This window comes from Mobula birostris, chromosome 14, assembly GCF_030028105.1.
Source record: "Mobula birostris isolate sMobBir1 chromosome 14, sMobBir1.hap1, whole genome shotgun sequence".
Classification (NCBI taxonomy): Eukaryota; Metazoa; Chordata; class Chondrichthyes; order Myliobatiformes; family Myliobatidae; genus Mobula; species Mobula birostris.
Window position 1 is genome coordinate 94756635 of NC_092383.1, and position 12852 is coordinate 94769486.

A 12852-nucleotide genomic window follows, 5' to 3' on the forward strand; every position below is an offset into this window, starting at 1 on the left:
GCATGCGTAACTTGCACATGTGTGTACGATTTTTTTCTACAAATCGTTTTTGGCAATTCTGTTCGGGGGGGAGGGGGTGTTAATCACGACCAGAATATCGGTGATAAGTGGCTAATACACTCAACTTCCTTTCTAAAAGGGCTTATCTAACGAATTTAATATTAAACACACAGCGCATATTTTCCTGGCATGAATATAGTGATAAGTCAATTATCAAGGGAGCTTGAAGTAAGTGTTGAACGAACTTCCAGTAGAAGTGGTAGAGGCAGGTTCGATATTACCATTTAAAGAAAAATTGGATAGCTATATGGACAGGAAAAGAATGGAGGGTTTTGGGCTGAGTGCAGGTCAGTGGGAGTAGGTGAGAGTAGCGTTCAGCACGGACTAGAAGGGGAGAGATGGCCTGTTTCTGTGCTGTAATTGTTATATGGTTATATAAGTCAACAGCATCATAACATTTTAAGTAACGTTTGGATATTAAACACACAGTGCATATTTTCCCCGTATGAACATATAAAATCATTGCAACACACCAATATCACTGAATCAGTGGGAGCCCTGGGCTTGTTTCCCTGCAACAAGACGGTGCCATCGAGGGGTGATGGGAGACATCGATACTCGAAGGGGGTTCCTTATGTCCAGTCTATTCCGCAATTTAGTTTTCATTGCATTCACTACAGAGATATGATGTTGGAAATGGAAGCAACATTTTCAGTGCTTTCGTGGCTATCTCAGGATTTTTAGCCTTGACTTTGATCCAGAATGCCGGCAGAGATGTTATGTCAAACATACTTTCCAGCCCGCCATCATTTGCAAGCTCGAGGAGTTGATCTACTTCCCGCGCTGAAATGGATGACGCGCGGGTAATGACCTCGCATGCGTAATGACTCAACAGTGGGCATGTCAGGGAATGAGGAAAGGTGCAGCTGACTCCTATTGCCAAATGATATCGCTTCCTCGCGGCCCGGTGGTTGGGGACCGTTGCACAATGCCACCTTATCTTAGTATTATCCGCATCTTAATAATCCAATTTACCACCCCATCATCCAGATCATTAATGTATATGACAAACAACATTGGACCCAGTACAGATCCCTGAAGCACACCACTAGTCACCGGCCTCCAACCTGACAAACACTTATCCACCACTACTCTCTGGCGCCTCGCATCCAGCCACTGTTGAATCCATTTTACTACTTCAATATTAATACCTAACGATTGAACCTTCCTAACTAACCTTCCGTGTGGAACCTTGTCAAAGGCCTTACTGGTCCATATAGACAACATCCACCGCTTTACCCTCGTCAACTAGTAACCTCTTCAAAAAATTCAATAAGATTTGTCAAATATGACCTTCCACGCACAAGTCCATGTTGACTGTTCCTAATCAGACTGTCTATCCAAATAATTATACATACCATCGCTAAGAATACTTTCCATTAAGTTACCCACCACTGACGTCAAACTTACAGGCCAATAATTGCTAGGTTTTCTCTTAGAACCCCTTTTAAACAATGGAACAACATGAGCAATACGCCAATCTTCCGGCACCATCCCCATTTCTAATGACATTTGAAATATTTCTGTCAGAGCCCCTGCTATTTCTACACTAACTTCCCTCAAGGTCCTAGGGAATATCCTGTCAGGACCCGGAGACTTATCCACTTTTATATTCCTTTAAAGAGCCAATACTTCCTCTTCTTTAATCATCATAGTTTCCATAACTACCCTACCTGTTTCCCTTACCTTACACAATTCAATATCCTTCTCCTCAGTGAATACCAAAGAAAAGAAATTGTTCAAAATCTCCCCCATCTCTTTTGGTTCCACAGATAGCTGTCCACTCTGATTCTCTTAAGGGACCAATTTTATCCCTTAGATTTTATGATGGTGAGGACAATATGAGAGGTTGATGTTCTGGAGCATGTTGATATTAAGGGAGAGGAGATGTTGGAGTTGTTAAAATACATTAAGATGGATAAGTCCCCAGGGCCTGACGGAATATTCCCCAGGCTGCTCCACAAGGCGAGGGAAGAGATTGCTGAGCCTCTGGCTAGGATCTTTATGTCCTCATTGTCCACGGGAATGGTACCGTAGGATTGGAGGGAGGCGAATGTTGTCCCCTTGTTCAAAAAAGGTAGTAGGGATAGTCCGGGTAATTATAGACCAGTGAGCCTTACGTCTGTGGTGGGAAAGCTGTTGGAAAAGATTATTAGAGATAGGACCTATAGGCATTTAGAGAATCATGGTCTGATCAGGGACAGTCAGCATGGCTTTGTGAAGGGCAGATCGTGTCTAACAAGCCTGATAGAGTTCTTTGAGGAGGTGACCGGGCATATAGATGAGGGTAGTGCAGTGGATGTGATCTATATGGATTTTACTAAGGCATTTGACAAGGTTCCACACAGTAGGCTTATTCAGAAAGTCAGAAGGCATGGGATCCAGGGATGTTTGGCCCGGTGGATTCAGAATTGGCTTGCCTGCAGAAAGCAGAGGGTTGTGGTGGAGGGAGTGCATTCGGATTGGAGGGTTGTGACTAGTGGTATCCCATAAGGATCGGTTCTGGGACCTCTACTTTTCGTGATTTTTATTAACAGCCTGGATGTGGGGGTAGAAGGGTGGGTTGGCAAGTTTGCAGATGACACAAAGGTTGGTGGTGTTGTAGATATTGTAGAGGATTGTCGAAGATTGCAGAGAGACATTGATAGGATGCAGAAGTGGGCTGAGAAGTGGCAGATGGAGTTCAACCCAGAGAAGTGTGAGGTGGTACACTTTGGAAGGACAAACTCCAAGGCAGAGTACAAAGTAAGTGGCAGGATACTTGGTAGTTTGGAAGAGCAGAGGGATCTGGGGGTACATGTCCACAGATCCCTGAAAGTTGCCTCACAAGTAGATAGGGTAATCAAGAAAGCTTATGGGGTGTTAGCTTTCATAAGTTGAGGGATAGAGTTTAAGATTCGTGAGGTAATGATGCAGCTCTATAAAACTCTGGTTAGGCCACACTTGGAGTACTTGTCCAGTTCTGGTCGCCTCACTATAGGAATGATGTGGAAGCATTGGAAAGGGTACAGAGTAGATTTACCAGGATGCTGCCTGGTTTAGAGAGTATGGATTATGATCAGAGGTTAAGGAGCTAGGGCTTTACTCTTTAGAGAGAAGGAGGATGAGAGGAGACATGATAGAGGTATACAAGATATTAAGAGGAATAGATAGAGTGGATAGCCAGCGTCTCTTCCCCAGGGCACCACTGCTCAATACAAGAGGACATGGCTTTAAGGTAAGGGGTGGGAAGTTCAAGGGGGATATTAGAGGAAGGTTTTTTACTCACAGAGTGGTTGGTGCATGAAATGCACATGCTGAGTCAGTGGTGGAGGCAGATACACTAGTGAAATTTAAGAGACTACTGGACAGGTATATGGAGGAATTTAAGTTGGGGGTTTATATGGGAGGCAGGGTTTGAGGGTCAGCACAACATTGTGGGCTGAGGGGCCTGTACTGTGCTGTACCGTTCTATGTTCTATGTACTTTACACGTTGGATAAAGCTACAGAAACATTTCACTCAAATTGACATCATTCTGTCAGTAGGGCAGGGTTCCAGGCTCACCAAGGTGATGGACTCTGAAATGATCTGAAAGTTCAGGTGCAATCAAAGCACTATCATTGCCAGAGAATGCCACAACCTCTGAACAATTCCAGAGAAATGAAGACAGAGTTCAAAATATGTTTATTTTCAGGGCAGATACTGTACTGTGTAGAAATATTAGGCACAGATACAGTATATAGATAGAGTGCCTCAGACTTTTCCACAGTACTGCAGGTTCTGAGGTCTCTGTCAGTCAGAGTCGACCATGGATATTGCATCCTAGCTGTCTAGATACAATATGGAGAGCAAGTTGTTGCCCACGTAGCAAACTCCCCCTCTCTACACATCTGATTAATCCAAAGGAATGCCAGAGACTGATGCAATTAGGCACCAGCAGTGTCGAAGGTGTTGCCAGTCCGCGTTGAATTCAACGTAGGACTACCTTTGGGATTCCAGCTCCGGATTTTACTCTCAGGGTTTACTCCCGAAGCCTTCCCCATGAGTAGGTATAGGCACAAGACAGACCATTTTTCATTCTCTTCGATGAGCTGCCAACAATGGCTGATGAGCCCCATCTGCCTGAAGCGACTGGTTTTAAGGCGCCTGTAACCCACCTTTGCCCCTTCTCCTGTCAGTAGAAACAGTTCTGCTGGGCTTCATATCTAAGCCACATGTGAAGGCCAGGAGCTGGACTTGGTTGTCAGAGGCTGTTTGAGGCGCATGCCATTGGGAACATTTAATAGGTTAGTGGGAGCTTGTCCCCACTACCCTCCAGCTGTAACAACCTTAAAGAACCGCATATTCTAATGCAGGCAAGTGGAGTTATTGCAGCTCAGCGGCATGGACAACATGGATAAGATGGGCTGAATGCCAGTAGGATTCTATGATTTTCTCATTTGTTTTGTTACAGATGAACTGCCATACTTGAAGTGTCCTCTCCACACAGTCCTGAAACTGACACCCGTTGCTTATGGTTGGTAATATGCTTTCTTCCTTATCACTGACATTCCTGCAACCAATTATGACCAGCGGGGCATGCTAATTAGATGACAAGCTTCTCAAATTGACTGTTGCACAAGTATAACATTTTTTAAATATTTGACTTTGGGGAATGACACTGCATTTAAGTTTGCAGAATGTTATGAAGAAGTTCTAGCATATTTTAGGTTACAGCCAATACAAGCCAAATGTTTTATAAAGTCGATTGCACATGTAGATGTGTACACTTTCAAATCTACAATAATGAAATATTTCTGATTGTCATGCCATGCATTGTCTTGGTGGTGCTTTAGATCAGCTGGTTTTCTCCAGTCTGGCATGAAGCTTGCATCGATTCTTGGAACTGGTTGCAATTAGAATTAGTGGAAAAAACATGTCTTGCATACAGATTGTACAGATTAATTCATTACAAAGTGCATTCAGGCAGAACAATAACAGGGCAGAGCAAACAGCAACAGAGAAAGAGCAGTGTTCAAATATATATTTTTGCAGGCAAAATAAATATATTTTTTGCAGGCAATCACAGTGGAACAAAGAAGTAGAATAGAATCAATGAAAAACTACACACAAAGACTGACAACCAATGTGCAAGTAAATTCTATGCAAATAGAAAAAAATAAATAACAAAGTAAATAAGTAAAATCATCATCATTATGTGCCATGTGGTATGACGTGGGCGATCATGGTCTTTCCATGACTATGATTGTTCTTGGCAGATTGTTCTACAGAAGTGGTTTGCCCGTTGCCTTCTTCTGGGCAGTGTCTTTACAAGATGGGTGACCTCAGCCACTATAAATACTCTTCAGAGAATGTCTGCCTGGTGTCAGCGGTCACATAACCAGGACTTTGATGTGCACCAGCTGCTCATACGACCATCCACCACCTGCTCCCATGGCTTCACATGACCCTGATCGGGGGGCTAAGCAGGTGCTACACCTTGCCCGAGGGGGACCAGCAGACTAGCGGAGGGAGGGAGCGCCTTACACCTCCTTTGGTAGAGATGTATCTCCACCCTGACACCCTAAATAAATAAAATAGAAAATAATACTGAAATCATAAGTTGTGGAGCTGGAGCACAACAGAAAGACAAGGTCATAATGGGGTCGATTGTAAGGTTAAAAGTCCATGTATCCTACTAGAGAGTACAGTATACAATAATTAATAAATGGTTTGTACTGTGCTTAATGAAATGCTTTACAACTGGAGCAGGTGAGAGTAACATATTTGCCAAACCTCAATTTCTCACTTCTATTTGTGCTTCTGAAGGTTGTGCTGTCTTTACCCCACATTAGTCACCCATGCCTTCAGCAGCCACAACGTAAACTGCACTACTTCTCTGTCCACTGTGGTGTCTGTCATTTATAGTCACAGAGTCAGACAGCTTGGAAGCAGGTCCTTTGGCCCAAATGCATCCAATACAACCAAGATGCCCACCTACCAGCATCTGGCCCGCAATCTTTTAAACTTTTCCATTCCATGCACCTGGCCAGCTGTCTTTTAAATGTTCTCATTGTATCTGCCTCAACCTCTTCCTCTGGTAGCTTGTTACACTTCCATACCACCCTCCGTGTAAAACAAAAATGCCCTTCGAGTTCCCCTTTAATCTTTCTCCTCTCACCTTAATCCTGTGCCCTCTCATTCTTGATTCCCAAACCCTGAGAAGAAGACTGAGTGCATTCATCTTGTTTATGCCCCTCGTGATTCTTCCACCATTTAGAGCAGGGTTTCCCAGCCTGGACCCTCTCGGTTAATGGTAGGAGTCCATGGCATAAAAAAAGGTTGGGAACCCCTGATTTCAAGGCACCCTCCCTGCTCAAGGGTTTTAAACATCCACCCAAATTCTTTCCTTTGCATTGCACTCCATTTTGCACATGACACTTTATGGAATTTATTACTGCTATAAAACACACCATAAATGCAAGTTATTGCAGATATTTATTCAATTTTTGAAGTAAAATTAATTTAAAAAGCAGTAAAAACAAGTGGAGTCAAACTTGGGCTTGTCCTAGGGTGTTCCTCTCAAAATTCCTCTTGATCAGGAAACTCCCAGGATGCTGTAACAATCCCATTTCGAGCAGATTAAGAACTTTTGCTTGTTGAATGATTGTGAGGACTGCATGCTTGCCCCACCCATCAACAATCTGTCTGAAAGATTATGCTCCCAAACAATCAAACCAACTGATTGAAATTTTTATATGAATGTGCCTGAGTTCAGCGTCTCTGACTCATTCATGTGAATGACAGTGTCTCATCAAGTGGCAGTTTGGTTTGCCCCTTATGCCCTATCTAAAATAATTGCCACTCTTGCAGTGGATTTGTTAAGTTATACTTATCAAGTCTGTTGTCCTGCTGTGACATTGCCTTTCACTACATGTTTCTATGTACACGTGATAAATACCTGAATCTTGAGTTAATGGAGGTAAAATCTATGAAATAACCATTAATGTTTTACCTTTAACTCCCAGTCAACCATTCTAGTTACCCCACACCCATCTCCCCGTCTATTGTTGACCCCCATCACTGCACTGTAAACACTTTAAACCATTTTTATAATTTTGTTTACATTGTAAATACATACTGGCATTTATTTATTTATGCACATTTTATTCCATATCCATTCTTTAACCTCTAACTTGTTATATATTTTTAAATTCTTTATAATTGTTGAATGTTATTTTTTGTTGCATTTTGTACCAACACACCGCAACAAATTCCTAACTTGTGTAAATATATATGGCAAAAAAGCTTATCAGAGTCAGGTTTAATATCACCGATATGTCATGAAATTTGTTAACTTTGCAACAGCAGTACAATGCAGTATGTAATAATGGAAAAAAAACTGAGTTATAATAAGTACAGGGTAGAGATATTAAATAGTTACATTAATTAGTGTAATAAAATAGGAAATTAGAAAAAAGTAGTGAGGCAGTGTTTGTGGGTTCAGTCCATTCAGAAGACAGATAGCAGAACAGAAGAAGCTGTTCCTGTGTCATTGAGTGTGTGGCTTCAGGCTTCTGTACCTCCTCCCTCATGGCAGCAATGAGAAGAGCAATGCTGAGTTTATCTTTGATTCTTTAGGTAAGAACAAAATGCAAAATTAAATTCCATCACGTCAGGTTCAAGTTCAATGATTAGTTTCTCTCAACACTGAGATAGTAAATATTTTCCACGTCAGATGATAGTTTGGGACCCACTGTGAATGGTGTCCTAGTATCTACACTCATGGTGCATTGTCTCACCAATCACCGTGGTAACCCTGTTCACTTACTTGATCCTATTTAACCCTTTCCTTCCTTGCAGGTTGTAAAATAGAATCCATTTACCTGAACGTTGAAGCCGTAAACACACACCGTGACCGACCACTGGTAATTATCTTGTGTTTACTGTTCAATTACTTCATTTTAGGGGGTGATTTGAAAAGAATATAAATTTAGATTTCTGTATCATTGTCATCATTATGTGCTGCTTTGTATGATGTGGGCGATCATGGTTTTTCCATGACCTTGATTGTTCTTAGCAAATTTTTCTACAGAAGTGGTTTGCCATTGCTGCCTTCTGGACAGTGTCTTTACAAGACGGGTGACCCCAGCCATTATCAATACTCTTTGGAGATAATCTGCCTGGTGTCAGTGGTCGCATAACCAGGACCTGTGATATGCCCCAGCTGCTCATATGACCACCCACCACCTGATCCCATGGCTTCACATGACCCTGATCGGGGGGACTAAGCAGGTGCTACATCTTGTCCAAGAATGACCTGCAGGCTAGCGAAAGGATGGAGCACTTTACAGCTCCTTTTGTAGAGATGTATCTCCACCCTGTCACCCAACATTTTCTGTGTGGTTGTTGTACTTTAAGAAGAACTCTTTAAGAGTTCACAGTATATATGGGCCGTGTGGTAGTGCAGTGGTTAGCATAATGCTATTTCAGAGTTAGTGACCTGGGTTCAATTCCACCCCTGCCAGTCAGGAGTTTTTTTTATTTTTCTCCCTGTGACCACATAGCTTTCAAAGTTCAAAGTACATTTATTATGAAAGTATATATATAGTATACAAACCTGAGATTCATCTTCCCACAGACAGCCATGAAACAACAAAACACCGTGGAACCCTTCTAAAGAAAACATCAAAAACCCAATACGCAAAAAAAGAACAAATTGCACAAGTGGCAATAATGGGGTACTTCTGGGTGCTCCAGTTTCCTCCCACATTTCAATGACGTACCAATTAGGAGGTCAGTTGGTTAATTGGGTGTAAATTGGATGGCGTGGCTCCTTGGGCCTGTACCTCTAAATAATACTTAGGGAACATAGAGATTTGATTGTAATGTGCAGAAATCCTTAAAAATATCAGGCGTGTTGCAAGAATGCATGAGCACTATAGTTTTCCTTCCGCAGTGCAATGACATACGATTAGTGTCGGTGAGTTGTGGACATGCTAGGTTGGTATTGAAAGCGTGGCAACATTATGGGCTATCCAGCATAATCCTTGCTGATCTGATTTGATGCAAACAACACATTTCACTGTATATTTCGATGAACAAGTGACAAATAATGCTAATTTTCATAAAAAGGATGATTCGTGAAGTGTAAGCGATCCTGGGATTCATGAGTACAGGTACAGAGGGCTGAGAGGTTATGCTGAGGCTGGGCAGAACATTAATTTGGCCAAATTTGGCATGGTTCATTCTGTTCTGGTCACTACAGATATGAATGTGGTCCGGCAAATATTCCCAGCCTGGGGTGCACAGAACCCTTGCAGAATGGTATTGATTGATGGCATAAGAAAGGTTGGGAGCCCTTGTGGTAGAGGGTGTATAAAAATATGCCAGTGTGATTGGTGGTATTTGATCCTTTAGAGAAGTCAGCCACCAAATAAGGTTAAGGGGAGATGCCACAGAGAAGTAGTAGTTGATAAGTGGTTTGGATCGGATCTCTAAAGCTAACTATTAGCAGAAAATGAATCTCAGGGTGACATATTTGTACTTTGATAATAAATTGTCTTTGAACTTTGAAATGACTCAAGGACCTAGGGAGCAGATTTAAAATTTTTTTGAACAAAATGTTAGGACGGGTGTGAACACCCTTTACACAAGTAGTTCTAAGATCTACCCACTCAAGTACTAGAGTACATGCATCTTAGGTGAAAGGGGGCATGTTTAAATGAGATATACAGGAGAGGTTGTTTTTACACAAACAATGATGGATACTTGGAAAGTGGTAGAAGTACAAACGATGCTATGGAGGTGGTTAGATTGACATTCAGGGAATGGAGGGATGTGGATCGTGTACAGGCAGTGGAGAATTGAAGAGTTATAATAGGAGAAAATTGTTAGATTAATCATAGAATTGGTTAAAAGGTTGGCACAGCCTTGTGGGCTGAAGGGCCTGTATTGCGCTTTAATGTTCTATGTTTTATGTAAGAGATTTAATTTGGCATTGTGTTCAGGATACTGTGTGCCAAAGAACCTGTTCCTGTGCTGTATTGTTCTATGTTTTATGACTGCAGGGGTGGTGACAATTTATTCAATGTCTTTGAGAGAGGTAACTCACAGAGCTCTCGAGGGCTGACGTGTGGGGAAGAAGCAAAACTTCTCAGCTGAGAACTGACGTGGATATGATTGGTCAAATCGCACCCTGTTTTGTAACATTTTAATGATTTTGTGATTTTATGATTCCACGAATTCATTCTGGAGGTGAGCATCATTGACAGTTCCAATTTGTTCTCAAAGTGGCCCTAGGGTTATTGAAACACTGCACACTTTGAAGATGTTCCATGTTGCTGTTACCATGACATGCCAGCACTGAAACATAGAAAGCCTACAGCACAATACAGGCCCTTCGGCCTACAATGCTGTGCTGAGCATATTCTTACTTTAGAAATCACCTAGGGTTACCTATTTTTCTAAGTTCCATGTATGTATCCAGGATTTCCTTTAAAGACCCTATGGTATCCACCTCCACCACCATCGCCGGCAGCCCATTCCATACTCTCACCACTCTCTGCGTAAAAAAAACTCACCACTGACATCTCTTCTGTACCTACTTCCAAGCACCTTAAAACTGCCTTCTCGTGTTAGCCATTTCAGCCCTGGGGAAAAAGCCTCTGACTATCCACATGATCAATGCCTCTCATCATCTTATACACTTCTATCAGGTCACCTCTCATTCTCTGTCACTCCAAGGAGAAAAGGCCAAGTTCACTCAACCAACAGGTTTAGTGCTCCAGCAACTGTACCGGAAGGCAACTGTGCCTAAAGTCAGGAGATGATAACTTCCTGTAGCTATTGCCTCTGAGCTTCTCACTTTATTCCCCCTTCCTCCCATCCATCCACCTTCCCCCTCACCTGGTCTCACCTATCACCTCCCAGCTTCTCACTTCATTCCCCCTTCTCCCATCCACCCACCTTCCCCCTCACCTGGTCTCACCTATCACCTCCCAGCTTCTCACTTCATTCCCCCTTCTCCCATCCACCCACCTTCCCCCTCACCTGGTCTCACCTATCACCTCCCAGCTTCTCACTTCATTCCCCCTTCTCCCATCCACCCACCTTCCCCCTCACCTGGTCTCATCTATGCCAGCTTGTACACTTATCCCTCATGCAACCTTCTTATTCTGTCTTCTGCACCCTTCCTTTCCAGTCCCAAAAAGCCAATTGCTTTTTCCCTTCCATAGATGTTGCCTGACCTGCTGAGTTCCTCCACTGATTTGCGTGTGTTACTCATGACTTCCAGCATCTGCAGAATCTCTTTGTATTTAGGAAGTTCTGATGTACTCATTTACCTACTCCCCTGATTTTAGTTGATGATGACGGCTTTGAGAGATGCTGTCAGAGCTCTTGGTGAGTTGCTGCAATACCTTCTGCAATTAGTTTGTCCTGCAGCAAGGCTCTGCATTGACTGAGTGATGGATAAGGTCTTCTGTCCTGGACTTTAAGTTTCAGATGTGTTGCAGCTACATTCATCTGAGTACAACACTAACCCTACCCTACAGCCGTCAAACTGATGAACTAGTGTAGATAACTTCACTCACCTCAACACTGAACTTGACTCCACAACCTATAAACTCGCTTTCAAGGGCTCCACTACTCAGTATTATTTATTTACTCCTGTTTTATTATTTGCATGATTTGTCCTCTTTTCACCATTGCTTGTATTTAATTTCCTATAAATAGCTGCAAGAAATCAAATCTTAAGGAAATATATGGTGACATATACACTCAGTGGCCACTTTATTAGGTACACCTGTACATCTGCTCTTTAATGCAAATATCTAATCAGCCAATCATGTGGCAGCAACTCAATGCATAAAAGCATGCAGACGTGGTCAAGAGGTTCAGACCAAACATCAGAATGGGGAAGAAATGTGATCTAAATGACTTTGACTGTGGAATGATTGTTGGTGCCGGGCGGGGTGGTTTGAGTATCTCAGAAACCGCTGATCTCCTGGGATTTTCATACAAAGTAGTCTCTAGATTTTATAGAGAATGGTGCGAGAAACAAAAAACATCCAGCGAGTGGCATTGGAGAGGGTCGAGAGGAGGTCATGAGAATGATTCCAGGAACGAAAGGGTTAATGGATGGAGAAGCATTTGATGGCTCTGGGCCTCTATCTGGTGGAATTTAGAAGAATCAGGGGGTGGATCTCATTGAAAACTATTGAATATAATTGCATCAGAGAATGTTAGGTATTACTGATTCTGTCTTCGGACCTTTTTAGCAAAGTTATATCTAAATTACTGCTTCACTGCCTCTCTGGTACTGACCATAATTTAACTTTAGTTTTGATAAAAATAAAAAATATTTTCTCTCTTTATTAAATCAATCCTTTTTAAAATTTGCTTTCTGTATGTGATTGAATTGAATTGACTTTATTTCTTACATCCTTCATATACATGAGGAGTAAAAATCTTTACGTTATGTCTCCATCTAAATGTGCAATTTATAATGAATAGTATGTACAAAGGACAGTCAATATAACACTGAAATACAATTGTATCAGCATGAATTAATCAGTCTGATAGCCTGGTGGAAGAAGCTGTCCCAGAGCCTGTTGGTCCTGGCTTTTATCCTGGATAGTAGCAGCTGGAACAGTTTGTGGTTGGGGTGACTTGGATCCCCAATGATCCTTCAGGTCCTTTTTACACACCTGTCTTTGTAAATGTCTTGAATAATGTGAAGTTGGCAAGTACAGATGCGCTGGGCTGTCCGCACCACTCTCTGCAGAGTCCTGCGATTGAGGGAGGTACAGTTCCCATACCAGGCAGTGGT

At 42.3% G+C, this 12852-nt stretch overlaps 1 protein-coding gene across 9 annotated transcripts in view; it reads left to right on the forward strand.

Moving 5' to 3' along the window:
- LOC140210127 (6-phosphofructo-2-kinase/fructose-2,6-bisphosphatase 2-like) overlaps positions 1 to 12852 on the forward strand; it is a 103889-nt gene that overhangs the window by 61206 nt on the left and 29831 nt on the right. For 6 of the 9 annotated variants that reach the window (XM_072278979.1, XM_072278982.1, XM_072278985.1 and 3 more), the window contains 2 exons: positions 4495 to 4557; positions 7884 to 7948. In XM_072278979.1, coding sequence (XP_072135080.1) covers positions 4495 to 4557; positions 7884 to 7948 — 128 coding nt within the window. Of the gene's footprint in view, positions 1 to 4494; positions 4558 to 7883; positions 7949 to 8661; positions 8797 to 10090; positions 10169 to 12852 lie in introns of those variants that run through there. The other 3 variants (XM_072278984.1, XM_072278983.1, XM_072278986.1) reach the window with 3 other exon arrangements.